We start from the raw sequence: 19,446 nt of genomic DNA on the forward strand, positions 1-19,446 counted from the left end.
GGAGACTACATAAGTGTCAAGTGCAAAAGTGAAACAAAATATCATAGCTCAGAGAAAATGCTTTCCACCGGGAGACAAGAAATCAGAAAAGGCTACCTGGAAGAGATGCCATTGAGGCTGTGAAGGACAGGACTTTTTAAAAGACAGAGATGAGTGTGAGTAAAGCCAGGGAGAGAGAGCCCAAGAAGAGTTTCTGAAAAAATTAGTGCTGGAAGGAGACTTAAGATGTCCTTTGTTCAATGGTAGTTCTCCCTCCACCTCCTTTACAGCTACGTAAGCTTGAAGCCTAGATTTGGCCAAGGTCGGATAGCAGGGAAGTAGCATGCCCGGACTCCAACCCGGGGCTGCTACCTGCTAGGCTAATCCACCTTCTATCTCCACCCCACCCTACCTCACCTCAGGCAGTCTGCTCACTCGCCAGTCTCTCCTACTAGCCTGTGACCTTGAGAGCAGGGCTCTGTGTCCATCAACCTTGAACCCGTCCCTAGCACAATTTCTTACATAAAGTAATCGCCCTCATCATCAGCCACCAAATGCTTAAGGAGCATCCACGCCCCTGCCAGGCACTCTCATATTTTATATGCACCGCATGTCATTTCCCCAGCAACTTGGAGGGGTAGAACTATGTCCACTTCTCAGCAAAGAATGCTGGGGCTCAGAGAGGTGGTCTAACTTGCCCGAGGGCACACAGCAGTGTGCTCCACGTACTCTTACTTTTCATCATCGGGACTCCGCAGTCCCTGCCTCAGGGGGCTTATAATAACATTTGTTCAATGAATGAACTGACAAGAAGACACACTGCCTTAGTGTAAGTGACCGGCTGTAACAGGCCAACCGGGAGGCCCCGCCGCCTCTGACCCTGGACTCGGCCAGTAGTCTCGGGGCCAAAGTACAGCCGCTCCCCTCAGGGCCCCTCCTGCAGGCCCCGCCCCGGCCCCGCCCCCTGCCAGCCACGCCTCCACCTCGGGGAGTGGGATCCCTCTTCCCAGCCCAGCGTTCTGCGGGCTCCAGCCGCCGCCGGAGGGCCTCTCGCCCCGCAATCTGGAGCCGGTGCCGCTCCCCTCCCCGCCCCCTCACCCCCCTCACTCTTCAAACTTCTTTCTACCACCCTCTTTAAACTTCAGTCATCCTAGTGCCCGCCTCCGCCGCTCCAGCCAGCCAATCGGTGGTTCTCATTCTCGGGGAGGGTCCGCCCCCTGCCCGCCAGGGGCCAATCCTCCGCGCGAGTGCCGAGCGCCGGGGCTCGTTCCCAAGCGCCCAGCCGGTGACGGCAGCGCGCCGGGCGCCGCGCGGCGGGAGGGGGCGGGGCCCTGGCCGAGGGCCGGGCGAGGGCGGGGGAAGGGAAGAGGGAGGAGGAGGAGGTTGCGGCGGGTTTGAAAGCGGCAGTTTCCTGGCAGCTCGGGCAGGCGTTGGTCTCCGCGCTCCGGCTCCGCAGCGGCCACCATCGAGCCAGCGGCCGGTCCACGGTGCTCCTGCGCGCCCCCGACGGGTTTTCCCCGTCCCGGCTCTTCCCCCTTGACCTCCCCACCCCTCAGCTTCAGCCTTTCCCGCCGCCGGGGCGCGGAGCCCGGGGGGCCATCGGTGGCCTGTGACCCCGCCCGAAGCCCCTCCGGAGCCGCCTGAGGACAATTCTCGTCACCTTTCTGCAGTCGAACCCCGCGGAGCCCTCGCGGAGCCCGGCCGGCCCCCGAGCAGCGCCGCCGGGAGGGGCGTCTGAGGGGCGTTTCGGGGCTTGGAGTGGCCGGGCCCCCGGCGGGCTGTGGCCCAGGGGGCGCCGGAGCGGCGAGGCCCCCCTCGCCGGGCTGCGCGGGCCGCCCGGGGCCCCCGCCGCCCGCGCGGGGTCTCCCCCATGGTGCAGCGGGGTTCGGGATGTCGAAGACGCTGAAGAAGAAGAAGCACTGGCTCAGCAAGGTGCAGGAGTGCGTGGTGTCCTGGGCCGGGCCCCGGGGCGACTTGGGCGCGGAGATCCGGGGCGGTGCGGAGCGCGGCGAGTTCCCCTACCTGGGGCGGCTCAGCGAGGAGCCCGGCGGCGGCGGGGGCACCTGCTGCGTCGTCCTGGGCAAAGTGCCCAGCCCCGGGGATGTGCTGCTGGAGGTGAACGGGACGCCTGTCAGCGGGCTCACCCACCGGGACACCCTGGCTGTCATCCGCCACTTCCGCGAGCCCATCCGTCTCAAGACTGTGAAGCCCGGTACGCCGGCCCTGCCTTTCTGTCTCGGGGTGGAGGGGGAGGTCCGGGTGGGCGTCCTGGGGGCGGCGGCGGCCCCCTCCCCTCGTCCCCGGTCATCTTGGACCTGGAGGGGGTGCCGGACTCCCTGGCGCGGGGGTGGGGTGGGGGGAGGGGGGGTGGCCGTGGGGATCCCATTTTGCCTCTGGGAAAACCGAGCTCCGGCTGGCCTGGGCTGCTCTGTGAGCTGTCACCGAATTGCCACCAGAAGCCGGGTCGCCTCCCTGTGTGTCGCTCCGTCTGCCACCAGCGGAGTTTTGTGCCTCGAGAGCGAGCCAGCCCTTTTCCGCTCCCCTTTGTGGAAAAAGGTCCTCACGGTTGTAGCGCGGTCTCGGGAACAGTCGGACGCGTTCTCTCGCGGGAGAGAAGGGTCGTTACTGTTGCGGCTTCTGGGTGCCAAGGTTACCGCCTGGCGGACCCGGGAGGGCTTCGCTGCCCCGGCGGCGGTGGTTCTTGCAAACTAGCGGCGCCGCCGGGCTGAGCGGTAACCCCGCCGGCCCGGCGGTCCGGGTGCGTGCGCGCGGCGGGGTGCGGGGCGCGGGGTGCGGGGCGTGACCTGTGACCGAGCACGCTGTGACCTGCAGGGCGCTGCTGAGCAGACTGGGTTTCCAGGCGAAGAACCAGGTGCCTCGCTGAGTAAAAATCTTCTGTAAGGTCTTGGGTTTTGCAGAATTTTGTTGAAGCGGGGGCTCGTGAAAGGGGCCCCCATTGCCCTGGTATCTGCTACGCTAGTAAAATGTGCTGCAAAACCACGTTACGCTTCTGACAGTCCTGCCAGGTGCAAAGCCTGGACCCGCCTGCGAACAGTAACATCTGATGGCGCGTAACAGCCCTCACCTGCTTGTAGCTGACGGGAGCTGGCCGGTTTCAGCGCTGGGAGACCATGGGGTTCTGTTTTCTGAGATGTGTGTAGGAGAGAGAATTAAGACTGTGATGGCGTAAAAACCGAGACTCTTTTTGCTGAATGTGCCCTACTGAATTATACAAAATATAATGGGCTGCTTGATTGTGACTTGGGCTAGAAAAATCAGTCCATCGCTTCGGCCGCAAAATGCTAGAAAATTCTGGAGAAAAATTTAAGATGTTATCTTCCTTATGTCCCCTGCCTTCTCCCCCCCCCCCCCTTTTTTTCCTCAGCAGCTTACTTTGGAAATATCTCTTTAATAGTCAGTCCTTGGGCTTAATTGCAGCTGATGGTTCCTGGTGCAATATGCATATGCGTATGTGCAGTGGGTGTGGGCACAGACACACTCGCATGTTCCTGCAGCCTTAAACTAAGATTTCCTTCATGTGGTCTAATCCATCATGTTCATTTTAAGCTTATCGGTGTGTGTGAGGTTGTGTTGTTGTGTTTTTTTTTTAATGGTTAATTTTAAAAACTTTGGCAGACTTAAACATCTTTTTCTGTATAGTTTTGCAAATTCAAAAATTCTTTCTTAACTCAAACTTTCAGAGCCGTATGTGAAGGGTAGAGGAAAGGCTTTGGGGCTGTAATATGGCCAGTCAGGTTCTGTCTGTAATGTGCAAAATACTATATACACAGCACTTACTGGTCTCGGTGCCATGTAGTTCAAGTCCTGTGAGCCAGGGAATTATGAGAACATGGGCATCATTGCTTTGTGTTTTGCTTTGATTAGTTGGGGCATAGGTGGGAGTATAACTTATTTTCAGAAATAGTTTAAAAGTTGATTGATTGAGGAGGAAGTTGATAGACTGGGGAGATGTATCTTTAATTAATATTAGTCTGGCCTGCGTATTATATATTTTCTCAACCTTTATACCAAAGTTAAGAAAGTAATTCAAATTTTGAGTATATTTAGTAATGTTATTTGTGTTGCATCAACATCATATACTTCAAAATGTAGTCGAAATTTTTATAGCAATAAGATTTTACTCTTGGCCCTGGCTGGGTAGTTCAGTTGGTTAGAACGTCCTTCCGATAAGCCAAGGTTTCGGGTTCGATCCCTGGTCAGGGCACATACAAGAGTCAGCCAATGAATGCGTAAGTAAGTGGAACAGCAAATGATGTCTCTCACACACACACACTCTCACACTCACAGTCTCATTCTCTCTCCGTGTCCCCCTCCCATATCCCTCCTCTCTCTTTAAAATCAAGTTAATACTTTTTTTACTCTCTTGAACAATGCAGGTACTGTCCTATTTTAAATGTTTAGCCAAAATAAAGGAAATAATAATTAATGGGTGTAGCACATTTTATAACCATTAATAGTAAAAGTTAAATACTATACCTACCTTTTAAAGATACACTCTGCTTCAGTAACTTCTAAAGGATACCACAATATGTCATCTAAGGTTAATATTCTTGTTTCTAAGCACGTTGTAATTACAAATTTTTAATGTCTTAAAAATAGTATTCTTAATTTCTTAATAGCCTCATGTTAAGCATTGTGTTAGATGGCTTTACTTAAATACTTGTTATAAAATAGCAAGATTTTTGCAGGTTAAGCATATGACTTTAAATATTAGAAGGACTCGAGAGGTTATTCGTAGAACTTTGTGATTAAAAACAGAGTAAATATTGTCTCCAGAGAAGACAAAGGCTCTGTGCTGTTGGGATTAATTTGAAAAGCAGGAAAATACAGAGTCAGGGTATTTAGAAAGGAACCTGCCCTGTACATTATTTCTTTTTCCCCCTTTTATCTAAACTTTGGGACAGAAATGGATTTTTCAACTTAATAAGGTATTGCAAAGTACACTTAGCACTCTTGTCGTGGTTACTGACTATTAAGCTATATTCATGACATGTCATTTAGAAACTAGCACAATACAAGAGTAAATTTAAACGTTGCTCTAAGATGTAATAATAGCGGGAATGATCTCATGTTGTCTTCCGACAGAGTCCATGTGGACGGGTGAGCTGGGCCTGGGGGGGGGGCTGTCTCCCCCAGGTTGCCCTTCAGCCAGGAGATGTTAAGAGGGACCCAGCCGAGGCCACACCGTCACCCAGTGACTTAATGAAGGTTCCCTCTGGCAGTGACTGTCTTTAGCATTGATCTGGGGTTCTGTGTTTCTCTTTCATCATAATCTTCAATGGGAATTTAAAAGTACTCTTTAAAATATGGTTCCCGATTTGAGGCTCTTCCGGAGAGAGTTCGGGAATTTCTTACTGCATTCTCACTTAGTAGTGCCGTATTGTAGTACTTAGCACCAGTGCTGTCCTGCTTCTAGGAGAATCTCTAGTTCTACCTGTGCTCCAGCCAGCTGGTCACCTGTTTCTTAACTATGACCCTGTTTATTTTTCTGCAAAGAGAAAAGTTTTCACTTGGAACTTTGCTTTTTCCTGCAGTAAAGAAGTTGAACTTCGGACCCCAGGTGAAATCGTTTCATGATACAGTCCTGTGACCAGGATTAGCTTCTTTGATTTTACTCCAGAGTATATTTTTAAATAATTTCTACCCCTTCCTTCTCTTAACTTTTGGGCCTTTTTGTCGTTGTTTCTGTTGAGTGGACAGTTTGGGACTTGTGAGTTTTGTGTAGGTGGCTGTAATATTTGAAGGAAAGGGTGAGAGAAGTTAGAGTTACTTGCTAGCCTCCTAGATCTGCAATCCAAACTTTCCTCCTTACCCTTTGTTGAGGAAAAGAAACTAGAGATTGGGTGAGGCAGGAAAAATAGCATCACGCTTTGATAAACCTTAAGTTTGAAACTTTCCTCCTTTCCCAGATTTTGGTAGTATTTTTTGGTGGGGAGGGGGGCCTTGTCTAAAGTTAGTCTTATAACTCAAGGTTCAGGTTCTGGGCTCCATTCACTCACTGACACATGCAGTTCCTGAGTACCAGGCTCACCCCTAGGGGCAGAATAGACACTTAACCTTTGGCCCTGTCAATTTTCAGATCACTTTTACTTTATTCCACTTAATGCTAAAACCGATTTTCTTGGCACATTACTCTGTGTTCCCTGGGAAATACAGGGTGTCCCCCCAAAATTGTATACACACACTTTGAATAATTATAAAACAGTGTTTATTAAAATACATTTCATTTTCAAAATTGAGCTGTCAGCTGTTAAAGGGTGTCTACACTTTTTTGGGACAGCCTGTATATATTGTTTTTCCTCTGAGATCCTGGGATGTGCTTTATAAAACTTCTTATTACAAGACACAAATTTCAATGATCCCCGCCCCCCCAACCGTGGTCTCTGATTTATATAAATTGATGGTAAAACAAATCTCCCACATTTGTTCAAGTATCCGACTTATGAAGTCAGTGCATAATCTCAGGTGAATAGCTTCACATGATGGCTTTACTTTCTAACCCCTAGGTGCTTTGTCAACGTTTTGGGCACTGAGTGTTTTGGGAGCATGTTGTAGGAGGATTTCGTGTTTATGAACCTTTTCAGTTTCACCTGTCAATTCCAAACTTCCAATTTCCAGGTCAATTTTGGATTGTGATTTGTCAAAGGTTAAGTGTTTTGCTATTGAAGACTGGAACTGTGCCTCCTTTAATTAATTGATTACTTTTGTTTCTCCTCTGACATTTGGAGAGAGAATCTCCGGGCAGCACTACATTTTGGTAGAGAATGAATATCCAGGAAAAAACCGTTCCTGAGGATAAGAGTCTCAGGGGCTTGGAGGCTGGTGCTGAGGGGCTTGGCGGAGGAAGAGAGGCACCGTCATTGCTCCGCTTCTCCTTGAACAAATATTATGCAGAATGTTCCCCTCCCCCCAAAGTGCTTATTTTGCTGTATAAAGAGAACATAAAAAGTTATATTATTTCTGGCACACATTCATTCCCCCCTCATTTAGTGGCACACCCACCATGTGAGCTAGCACTGGCGATGTGAAAAAGTAAAATATAAATATGAGTCAGAAATAGTCTCTGTCTTCAAGAAGCTCACAGTTTAGGGGGAGCTTAATGATTCATTGGTAAGGAATACCTGTAGTAAGGGTTTTATCATTTTCACTCTTTCCTAGTTCTAAAATAAAACTCTTGAGGCAGGTTTCCCAGGAATGTTGGTGGAAGCTAGACTAAGTAATTGGTTCACTAGTATTCTGTTCTAAAAATGTGGTGGAGTTGCAGCTTAGGATTTGGGTTCTCAAGTCATTACAAAAAGAGGGAAATCAAATATAAACAAAATTCTCTTTTGAAAAGACCTTAAATTTACATTATCCTTAAAATATCCTGTATTTTATTTACGATATGTTTTATAATATAGCCTGTATTTTATACATTGGGTTTACATTGTGCCATTTTCGTTGGAAACCAGATAAAATGGTTTGCTTACATTAAAGAGATCAGCGGGGTTTTAAAAACCATCTTTTAATTCTAAGACATGATTCTCATCTGGGTGTGCATAGTACATTTGTAGAAGTTATTTTTATGTTTTACTAGGGCCCTTGCCACCCGCCCTTATTTTCCGACTTGGCTGGTTGGGGAGGAGATTGTGAATAATTTTGAACTCAGGCTGGCTGTGAAAGGTGGGTGCATTTTGGTTGGATGGAATTAAGATCAGCTCAGTGGTAGGCAAGACTGTGGAGAAAGAGAAAAACTGCTGAGAATCTATAGAGGAGGGTTTACAGGGTGGGCATCTCAATAGTCTGTGTAAAGTTTTATTTTGTATAAAAGCACAAAATCCACATTATAGAATAATTGGAAAATAGAAGGAAAAGCATATTAATCGTTTAAATGTGTAAGTAGTTCCATTATAAGTGCCTCTTATAGGTTCTTTTAGCTGGGACTTGAAATTTCCTTTTTTTTTCTTTTGTAAATAATATCCGTAAGGTGCTTAATGCTCTTTCTACGTTCAGCCTTGTTCAACTTGTAATACTGTGAGTATTTTGATTTAACCCATAATGTAGATGAAATATTACCGTTAGCACTGTATGGTTAATAGGCTTTCTTGGGTTGCTTTGGGAGCCTAGCCAATTTTATGGGAAAATACAATTTGCTAGTCTAGTAAAAAGGGAGCTGAAAATATATTTCTGCTTTGACCCTGCCTTCTGTTGTTATAGTCACAGCTGATTGGCTTCCAGTGGAAAGGGTAGCACCATGTGTCCCACCCCCCAATCCAGCCACTTTATCCTTATGTGGCTGTTATAGAGGTTCCCAGAAGCATCCCCTGCCTCCCACCCACCACCCCCGCCTATTTCAGTCATCCCTGCATGGACTGCATTTTGGAGACCATAATATGACTTGAGACATGAAATACCTGAGAAAAGACAGACTGTGCTCATTGATCATGAGATATTTTGTTTCATTAACACTTATGCTAGAGATACTGTTTTAGAGCCTCACTAAGAAATATAGAGGGGTCAGCTTTTCTGCTATAATTTATATGGAGGTTAGGGTTTTTAAAAACTGTTATGGAATGGGAAATGTAAAGAAATTTTGCTTCAGATTTAATAATTCCGTCTGTTCTATGTAGAGGCTTCCTTTCTCGTCTTGGGTTTGCAATATGAACAGTAACTGATCTGCAAATTAAAACTTTCAGGCATCTTAGGCTCAGTGCTTTCTTTTTTTGGGGGGTGGGGGGAGAGAATTTTAAACACAGTTATTTTTCTTGCTTAGAGAAGCTTGCAAGAGGCTACCCTGTATCTCACTGCTGTTCTGATGAGGAGTTACATGTGACTGGGAAATAGGGGATTTTACTATACATGAGGACATTTAGTAGAAGTTGTTTTACAAAATGAAAATGCTCCAAAAAGGGAAGAAAAAAGAAGTCTTTGTTAATAAATTCTTTATTTTTCAACTTAATCAAATAGAATTAAGCTCAATTGGCTTTTTCCCTCTAATAAAATAACTTTTGAAAAAGATCCACTTTAATGGAGTATATTACTTTTTGGATATGGTCAACTGGTTTACAACAGGTATCTTGTGATACGTAGCTTACATCCCAGCAGGAAGGGAAAACAATTCCTAATTCACACGCCAGTTTAGGTACTTGTCAGGATTCTGTAGCAAGTGACAGAAACACTCTAGAGATTAATTTAAGCTGAGAAGAAATGTATCGGTTTACATACATGAAAACGCAGGCATAGGACAGGAACAGCAGAGTTCACGTTCTCAGTTCACTTGACTCTCCCCTCTGGGTTGGCTTCTTTCTTGCATCACTCTCAGTGTAGCAGGAAAGGTGACTTTGAATCCCCAAGTCATACAGAGCCCTGAAAACTTCCCATCTTTTCTGCGGAATCCAATGGCAGATCTCACGCAGGGACTCTCACTGGCCCAGTGCCCGTCTCTGGGACCAGTCGTAGACAGCGGGCAGCGGGGTTCCAGGCCTGCTGAGGCCTGGTTACGTGTCCACTCTTGCAGCTGGGTAGAGAGAGCACAATGATTAATAACTGGACCCAGGAGGGAGGAGGGGTAGGTCCTCAAACGATGGGCTGCTGGGAGACAGGACTGTAGGCAATGGCCTCTTTTAAAACATTTCATCTCTCTTGCTTTGAAGCCAACAGCAGCACACAGTTGTCATAAAACTATCATTTTTTAAAAACCCAGATATTGGCTGTAGACCAAAACTGAGACATTGATTTTCCTAAAATAGTATTGTTTTTGATTACTTTAAATCTAAAAATTCCTTTTATCTAAATGCTGTTTCTTAAAAAGAAATCTAGATGTTAATAACACCTTAATGTACACGACTTAAAAGTACTGCTTGTAGCTTTTCTTTGAATTTTTTTTTATGTCAAATAAGATTTTCTAAATCAATGCTGCTTGTTCTTAGGTAGATGAGCACTTGGGTGGATCATTTCATTATTTTTGGCATTGAGAAAATGAGTATTAATCTAGTTAATGCAGTTATTTAAACTTAATACAGGGGTGGGCAAGAGCAGGTTTACTGTGACATTCTTTGCAGTTAATGAAGCTGTCGTCATAACCATCACTGCATGTCTTTCTCCGTACGGACCTCTGTAAACCTCCTTTTGCCCGCCCCTGTATTGTACCGTTTTGAAAATGAAATTCTAACTCATTGCTTTCCAAGATGTTTTACTTTTAAAACTGGTCTTTTAAAAATGCAGATTGAGACTGTGCTATTATTGTGTTATTTCTAAGGGTTGGTCCCCTAATAACACCTTTTAACCATGATCTCATAGAAGTTACACATAAAGGAAGTACTTCAGCGACTCCTAACTTTGAAACACTGCTTAAGTGTGTGATGTGGTGTCTGTTTCATCACCAAAATAGATATTTGGCAAATACTGTAGGGTGCAATCTGACCACCTTTGTTAATTTCTTTCCTGCCTGCCTGCATGGGGGACACAGAGGTACTTGGGGTGGAGGCGGAGGGTCGAACGGGACGGGTGGGTATCCTGAAAATCTTTTACACTATTTTTATATTCTAATAATGTCTTCAACTTTGGTGCCATAAAAGCAATTGTAATACCAGCCTTAACTTTATGAGTGACTTGCTAAGTAGGAGCTTTGCAGTTGTGCCTGGTTGTTGAATCTCAGTGAGTGTTAAATGTTGGTAGGTTGTTGGTAAATACACGTGTTGTGCATAAAAATGAACATCCAGGGAAAACTGGGCATGAGTTATCAGTAAGTAGCATAGAAGGGACTTTGTATGTTTACATCAGTTTATGTTCCTCTCGGGGTTTCTTTAGGCCACGTGTGGAAAATCGCTGTGTCTGCTGCAGGCGCCTGTGTTGATCAGGTTTCTCCAGTGCTAATGCCATGTAATTGATGAAGCCATGAAACCTGTTAAAATGCTACAGTCTTCCTTACTCTGCTCACAGAACGGTGTTTTAACCCACCTCTGTGTCTTTTGGCAGAACATTTTGTCAAAATATTACTCATTTTCGCTAAGGATGCTATTCACTAATTTCAGTGTTGGGTTTTAGTTGGAACATACATGCTAATGAAAAATTGAGTTCCCTTTGAATAGAACTGGAGTTGCTAACCGACGCTCCCTCACATCGTGCTGTTGATGAGTGAAATGACACCTCAGACTCCCTTCGGTGGCACCTGTACGTTGACAGCCTTGCTCAGTCTAAGAGAATATTCTGACTTGGGGACTTGTCGTGATAACACCAGCTGCCATTTCCCGAGTAACAGCCATGCGTCAGGGCATGCCACCATCTCACTTGGTTCATAAGGGCCTGTGTGTTGGCATGCATGTATTGTTTATCAAGAAAGTGTGTATCCCCCATGAGTCAGGCGTTACCACCTCCCTTTTCCGCATGAGAAAGCTGAGGCTTGCTTGGAAAGATGCACGCACCCAAGGTCACACAGGCTCAGGGGAGGACAACAGATAGAATATTATTTCATTATGTCTGACAAATCTGTCTTCCTTCCTGCTACTCTGTTATAATGAAAACCCCTACAATTCTGAGTTGTTTGGGTGTTAAATGCGGTGAAACGTTGGGCAAGTACCTAAAACAAAAGCTTCATTGCTTGGTTCTATTTCTAAACAAAGTTAGAAATGTGGCTGCAGTTTAGCCTGTACAGCTGAACAGCATGAAAAGTCAGTTACTCCCAGGAGTTACCAATCAAACAGAAAGTTGGCACTAGTTCTCGCTACCTTTGTAAGAAAATATTTTCAGCAGTTATGGGTAAAAGCCTGGGTACTTTTAGGATAAATGTGCCTGTGAAATTGTATACCTGATGCTGGAAATGACATCTTGTTCTCGTGTTTCCTGCCCACTTGCTCCGTAATTCACTCACCAGGAAGGGGTTTGGTAGCACACTTATCTGGAGGCAGGTAGCCCAGAAAATGTTCTGATGAATGTTGGGATAAATATATGTTGGACTTCGGAATTTTTCACAAGTATGCAGGCCCTTTTCAGAGTACACTTTGCTTAAATGAAATTTCGCCCAGCTGGATGGGAGAGTAAATTCTTGTATTCAAGTAGCTCTCTCTCGTTCCAGGCTTCAGGGACCGCACAGTGAGGTGGTTCTTTGAAGAGGCAGCTGAAGCAGGTGTGTAATATCGACAGCTCTTACTCTTTAAGTGTTTGTGCTGTTGTGTTTTCCACTTGGGCCTCAAGTCCATCAGTCAGCTGGAAGGAGCCATAGCCACCCATCCAGTCCCCCTGATCTACAGATGAGTAGATGGAGCCGTTGTCATGGAGGTGACTGTGCTCAGGATTCCCAGCAGGAAGCTGGCAGCGCGGGGACTAGAACTCAGGTTCCTTTTATTGTTCTGGTTTCAGGCCTAAGAATTTCTGTAGGAAATTAGGGAAGGAAAAAAAAAAAAAAGAGTGAGCCTGTTAAACTTGCCTGTCTCTATGAAATCTGCATTCTTCTGGAATTACATAGGGTGTGCTGACTTGGTTGGCAAGGCCATCACCACACACACGTGTCTTTGGAGGAGGAGGTGACCCAGGAGTTGGAGGCCAGGGAAAGAACTGTCATCATTATTTGCCACAAGTTCTTGGGGCATTTTTAGCTTTCTGTAATGCTGTAGTTTATGGTTAAGATTTCAATAGTCAGAAAATGGTTGGTTCTCTGGCACAACAGCTGAATGTCTTGCTAGTTGTTTTAGCTCCAGTCAGAAACGAATCTTCATGATGCTTCGGGTAGAGTCCTTGTGAATGGGTGCTGCCATAGGGAGACTGCCGTTGCCGTCCTCGCCCCTCTCTGTGGGGGTGATGCTACAGGTCTGAATTAGAGCCAGCTGTTCCCCTGTCTTCCCCACCCCCGGACCAGGGGACGAAAAGGGGGAGGAGGGTAAGGGGGGAGGGCGAGTTTCCGATCTCGGGCCTGCTCAAGGATGTGGCAGATGGACCATCAAGGGCACTTCTGGCTCAGGGTCCCTGAGCTTGTCTGGCTGTGATGATGGTTGACATAACTGACGCGACTGAAAGGAGGGACTGTGCTCCTGCAGGGTCTAGGACAGGTAGATGTCTCAGGCCACAGAGAGTGAGCTGGCCAGAGCAGAGGAGGGGGTATTCACCTGGGAGAGGTGGGCTGCAGAAAGGGGACAAGGTGGCAGTTCTGGGGACACTATTCAGTGGGTAAAACTAGTGGGAGTGGTGATGTCTTGCTTGGGCCCCTGGTATGCCTGGGAAAGACATGGGAAAAATCTTGTTGCAATCAGCCTACCACATACTCCTTTGCTGTATCAGTTGGGGTTCAGTGCAGGAGGCAGAAGGCGATATAATGTAGGGAACCTTTGCGAGGGCCTGGAGGGCAGAGCTCTAGGCCAGGCCTCTGAGAGTGACTTTCAGGACCCCTTGGAACAACTGCCACCTGACTGTGGCAATCAGGAGGTTGCCACTGAAACCATAACGAGAAGATACCCCTGTAGCTGTGACCAAGGCGATGACAGTCACTGCTGTTGTTGCCATTGCTGTTGAAGTTTGGAATGTAGCGTCCGGCCATGGCTGTGACAACTTCTCCTTGTTGCCTGTAAACTGGTGACTAGATGCCGGAACGCGGAATCTGGCACTGCTGCCACTGTCCCTCAGCACCCTCAACACTGGAGGCTAGACTATGACATGGCCATGACCTTCTTTACTAGATGAAAGCAGCGAAAATTGCAGGCTGATGGGGCTCTGCTTCCCTTCTGCCTTCCAGTTCTTTGTGTCCTGCATCCTAATGGTGGAATCAAACTTGCACCCTGAATGCTAGCTGGAAAGGAGCCTGGAAAAATACAGTTTTTAGTTTTCCAATCTCTGCGTTTCAGGAAGGCCTACTAGAAGGAGGTGGATGCTGAGTGCCAGCTAAACCTTTTACACATTCATCTTCTTAAACATAGGACTTTAAATACCAGGTAGACCTTTCTTGATAACTGTCATTGCTGTGAGCTCTTTTTGAAATGACCTGTAGTTGGAATGATCATGGCTGATGGATTGCTAACATCTATAGCGATCTTTAGTACCAGGTTAGCTTGTGTCTGTCCTGCCTGCTGTCTCTGCTGCTGAGACATCTATGTTTTAAGTCACTTGGTCTCAGGCTCCCCTGCAAGCCACAGGCACCTCAACTGAAGCAACCACTTCATAGGCTGGTCAGCAACCTGTGATTTCTGGGGCTTAAAAAGATGAGTGGGGCCAGGCAGAATCTTTCCTAGGGATTTGAACTAAGACAAAATGGAAAGAATTTCCAATTAGGAGTCAGAGCTCAAGATGAGAGGTTTTGCAGTGATGTACTGGGGTTGGCTGTGCTCTTTCATGAGACTGTTAAATTTTGGGGAATTTTGCAAGTTAGTTGTCCAACACGACATTTAAATAAATTAAGTTGCATAAAATTATAATTAAATTACATTAAAAGCAAATTTTATTAATAAAATAATAATTTGTTATAATGAAATAAATTATATTAACATTGTACTAAAAACTTAATACTCAAATTAATTGTTTTCTTCTTTCTTGCTTTCAGCTTTATTGAAGCATAATTGACAAAATTGTAACATATTTAAAGTGCACAACATGATTTGATACATGTATACATTGTGAAAGGATTCCCACAATTAAGTTAAGTGACACATCCATCATCTCACATATTTACCTTTTCTTTTTTGGTGAGAACACTTAAATTTTACTCTCTTAGCAAATTCCAGTTATACAATATACAGCTATGCGTCACTTAATGATGGGGATATGCTCTGAGAAAGTGTTCTCAGGCGATTTCATCATTGTGTGAACGTGACCGTGCAGGTACACACACCTAGATGGTACAGCCTCCTACACACCCAGGCTTTATGGTCTAGCCTAGGCTACAGGCCTTTACAGCATGTTGCTGTACTCAATACTATAGGCAGCTGTAAGGCAATGGTAAGTATTTGTGTACCTAACCACAGAAAAGGTACAGTAAAAATAAAAGATAAACAGTGGTGCACCTGTATGGGTGCGTACCGTGGATGGAGCCTGCAGGACCGGAAGCTGCTCTGGGTGAGTCAGGGAGCGAGTGGCGAGTGCGAAGGCCAAGGACATTACTGTGCGAGATTAGAGACTAAACACGGTGCCACGAGCCCTCCCCCTGCTTCCTTCCAACAGGGTCAGAGAGAGAACCTCAGAGCTGTCAGTGCTGCTCCGTGAACAGGGACATGGGCCGGACTGGCTGGAAATATTGAGGAGAAACTGGCTGGGTAAGGCGTGGTTCACCCTACAGTGACTGTCAGGAGGGAGTGAAGGTGGCCTGAGGAGCAGGAGGAAAGAGAACTCAAGCTGGAGAGAGAAAGGAGCCCAGGGGACTGTCATGGTGGTGCGGCTTTGGCTACTGCTTGCTGGAGCAGTGGTCTGATTAAGGAACTTTATGGAATTGATAGAAAAGAGGGCGTTTAACAGGGAGAGGGTGTAGAACTGAGGACTCAATATTTTTACTTTGGAGATTTGTTTTTGGTTCCATTGGCACAAAGGACTCTCTCTGGCATCGAACTGATGAAAGAAATAAAACCTACCTGTGCTTTACATCATTACAACCTGAGAGAATTTCCAAAGTTTAGGGATGGGCGGGCCCCACACTGACCACAGAAAGCTTTTACTGAAGTGACAGTGGCACTTCATACTTGTTAGGGTAGCTGCTATGGACCTCTGTCCCTGTACAGGATCTTATGTCCTCAACATTGCAGCAATGTTGTCTGAAGACCATCGAGCCAGACCTGAGGGCTGTAGCGCCCTCTGAATATGTGGCACTGGGAGGGTTAAGCTCCCCTGTGCTGACACAGGTCGCTCACTGGCTGGCTGATTGGGATGTAATATGTGCACTCAAAATTTCTGTCATCTATCTATCTACCTATCATCTATCAACATTGGCTTGTAACATTATGTAAGTTTTGGGTGTAACATTATAATTCAGCATCTGAATATACCACATCGTGCTCACCACCAAAAGTCTAGTTTCCATCTGTCATCATACAATTGACCCCCTTTACCCCTTTCGCCCTCCCTCCACCCCCCTCCCCTCTGGGAGCCACCAATCTGTTATCTGCCTCTATGTTTTTTGTTGTTTTTAATATTCCACATGAGTGAAATCATGCGGTATTTGTCTTTCTCTGTCTGACTTATTTCACTTAGCATAATACTCTCAAGGTCCATCCACATTGTCACAAATGACAGGATTTCACTTTCTGTGGTTGAGCAGTCCTCCACTGTACGTAGGCACCACATCAGTGCAGCCTGGGTCATGTGGTAGTTCTGTTCTTAATTTTTTTAGGAGTTGTCTGCGCCTTCTGTGGTGGCTGTGCTAATTCCCCCCTTCCCCATCAGCAGCGTACACGGAGGGCTCCTTTTCTCTGCATCCTGGCCAGCACTCACTTCCTGCCCTTTTGATAACGGCCATTCTAACAGGTGTGGGGCGATAGCTCGCGGTGGTTTTGGTTTGCATCCCCCAAATAATTGGTGATGCTGAGCATCTTTTCACGTGCCTGTCAGCTCTTTGTATATCCTTTTAGAAAAATGTCTATTCAGATTCTTCGCCCATGTTTTTAATCAGGTTGCTTGTTGTTGTTGTGGTTGAGATGTATGAATTCTTTATGTAGTTTGGATATTAACCCTTTATCGGAGGCACGATTTGCAAATACCTTTTTCCGTTCAGTAGGTTGCCTTTTTGTTTTGTTGGTTTCCCCTGCTGTTTGCGCTCAAAATTGAGGTGCTGCAAGTGAGAGGGAATCTGTTGACAAACCCCACAGATACTGCTCCCATCAGAGGGGAAAAAATTCCTCCAGGACCGCTTACCCTTCCATTTCTCACAGGAAGTTCAGCTCCTTTGTAATCTTATGGGGCCTCCGTCCTATATGTTGGTTTGACTTGTCGTTTGGTGCACGTGACTAGTTTTTATCAGCTGTGGTCACCATGTTCTACAGTAGATCTCCAGGCCCCATTCATCTTATAACTGAAGGTTTGTACCCTTTCACCAGCCTCCCCTCCTCCTCCCCTCCCCTCCCCTCCCCTCCCCTCCCCTCCCCTCCCCTCCCCTCCCCTCCCCTCCCCTCCCCTCCCCTCCCCTCCCCTCCCCTCCCTGCCCCCAGCCCCCAGCCCCCAGCCCCCAGCCCCTGTTTGTGCAGGTTCTACTTTTCGTCATTTCCTAATTTCTCTGTATTTTACTGTTGTCTGTGCCCCTGAGCGTCTTTGCGTGTGTGATGTCTGTGCGGTAGGAATTCCGCACAGCCGTTTGCTACTGTGCTTCTCTTCCCAGCGCTGCTTTCACTGTCCTAGGGCTGTGGTGGGAGCTGTTAGCGTTCCCCAAACACATCCCCTGTGGGGCTGGGGAGGTGTCAGGGTTGGAGAGGCCCCGCTGAGTCCGGCACAGACTAAGATTATGGGCAGCGAAACCATGAGTAAGCAGAAAAACTGATGTGTGATGCATGCCGAGCCCCGGGGGAAGGGCCGCAGACTCCTCCCCAAGGTCCAGGATTGCCCTGGGGTCTTGCTCCAGCTCCGGCCTCCTGGATGAGGGGCAGCCCTGTTTCCTCCCTGTCCCCGGGATTATGTGAAGTTGTGAGCTCCTGTGGCACCAACCTCAACAGAACACTGGGGTTTTACTTTGCTTACTTATGTTGACACGCCTCTTTCTCACGGAGACGAGGCAGTGTGTTCAAAGTCTGGGTTCAGATTTTCTGGCCTAGAGATGGAGGTAAAGAAGGGAGAAAGGGGTGTGGCAGAGGAGGATTCCCAAGGGGACACCTGTGGCTTGTAATTTAAGGTCCCCGCCCCTCCCCCCAGTACATTGTACATCAGGATGAGATTGAGATCTGTGTTAATGGATGACTATTATAAGTACATATTTATGTGCTTATTTACATGATATCCATACTTTAGCCTGTGGTATTGTCCATCTGCGGTCATTGCCCAGGCCGGCGTAGCCGCTGGTGCGGAGTGGCTCGTGGCTGTATGAAGGCCCCAGCCTCAGGGCCAGAAGCCCGGGCACAGCTGATGGCTTTTCCTCCGCTGCCCCGGCCCCCGCCGGTGCCTTTAGGAGCTGCCCCGGCACAGACCACAGATGTGCGCTGTCTGAGCCGGTGGCTCCCAGCCTCAGCCCCTCGGCCGCCTTTGATCGCCGGCTGCTCCTCTGCCCATCTCCCCGGCTTTGTTTTCGCTCTGTGCTGATTGCTTCTCCCACGCGTCTCTGCTTTCCAAAGGCAGACCTGGCCTGTGTGGGTCCCGCCAGCCAGTTGTGGCTGCTTCTCTTCTCCCGCGTGGATTGTCGGGTCTCGGGGGTCGGGCGTGAACCTGGGGTGGTGTCCTATTTTGTTATGTTTGTCCTTGCTTAGGCATTCAAGAGAGGCTCTTTACTCCTGGAGCATGTGTGTGTGTGTGTTTCTGTTTCTGGGCTTGGAAAGACTCCAGAAGCCTGGTCTCTAGATGGATAATATTTTATTGTTTATTTGATAGCCTTGTTGTAGAGGTTCAAGCTGGACTACATCTAGTAAACCACACTATCTTTTAAAAAGTCATTGAAAAGAATAGTGATTGGAAATGGATCTTTGAAAGACCAGTAGATAATCTCTTAGGATAATATCTTACTAAGTGAAAGTATAAAAATTGTCTAATTGTGGCATATGAATCCACTGTCCAAGTGTTATAATAAACATGAGAATTTCATCGGCACTTTTAATGTATCCAGGAGCCTCTTATTATAAATGACAGTATGGAAACATCATTACAAAAACACTAAGTGGAACTGTGTATCATTTTCCCATTGCTCACAGCTTGCAAACTTTTCACCCCTCAGATGCTATTTTCCTCCATCGCTGGTACTGGTGGTGATTGAAGAAGCATCTATACAAATGCTATTAAAAGCTCCCAGCCCTTCTGTGGTCATTTTCTAAATTCTAGGGCCTGACTAGAGGAGGGGATTTTCTTTTGTGCTTATGTGGAGCCCCCTGTCTTTAAGCAGCGGCACAGCCTCACTGAGCTGTTTGTGAGCTCACTGCTGGAAACCCATCACTCCTGAGATGACAACTGAGCTGGAGTGTGGTCCTCACATACCACCTGGCCAAGCCTTTCTCACCCAGAGTTTTCACTGCAGGCGGCTGTAGTAGGAATCTTCATGGGGGGGGGGAGTGAAGAAGAGTACCTCTTTTGTTTTTTCTGCTTTTTAAAAAATCATACAACTAATTAGAAACACAGGATTTAATACATGTAATTTTACTTGATATATCACAGTTTAGGACCAATTGCTTTGATTATGCTAATAGACATGACAATAGAAGTGAAATTATAACCTTTAACCCATCTTTTGGCCAAATAAGTCTAAGTAGTAGACTTTACTAAATTGATTTTTAGTAAAGTTTAGTGGAATTTTACACAAAACTCTGGCAAAGCGCCATTTAGTTGTATGACTTGCAGTGTGGGTCTGGAGTTAGACCTGCCTGCGGTGGA

The 19,446-nt window shown here is 46.8% G+C and overlaps 1 protein-coding gene across 2 annotated transcripts in view; it reads left to right on the top strand.

Annotated features, from left to right (window-relative positions):
- The first annotated feature begins 1,630 nt into the window (after positions 1 to 1,630).
- Positions 1,631 to 19,446, top strand: part of MAGI3 (membrane associated guanylate kinase, WW and PDZ domain containing 3) — a 119,175-nt gene continuing 101,359 nt past the window's right edge. Inside the window, exon 1 of one of the 2 annotated variants that reach the window (XM_081120982.1) lies at positions 1,631 to 2,191. In XM_081120982.1, the coding sequence (XP_080977108.1) occupies positions 1,870 to 2,191 (322 nt within the window). In that variant the 5' untranslated portion in view covers positions 1,631 to 1,869. The remainder of the gene's footprint in view (positions 2,192 to 19,446) is intronic. The other variant, XM_081120983.1, reaches the window with a different exon arrangement.

Source organism: Miniopterus schreibersii, assembly GCF_964146895.1.
Source record: "Miniopterus schreibersii genome assembly, chromosome: 19".
Lineage (NCBI taxonomy): Eukaryota > Metazoa > Chordata > Mammalia > Chiroptera > Miniopteridae > Miniopterus > Miniopterus schreibersii.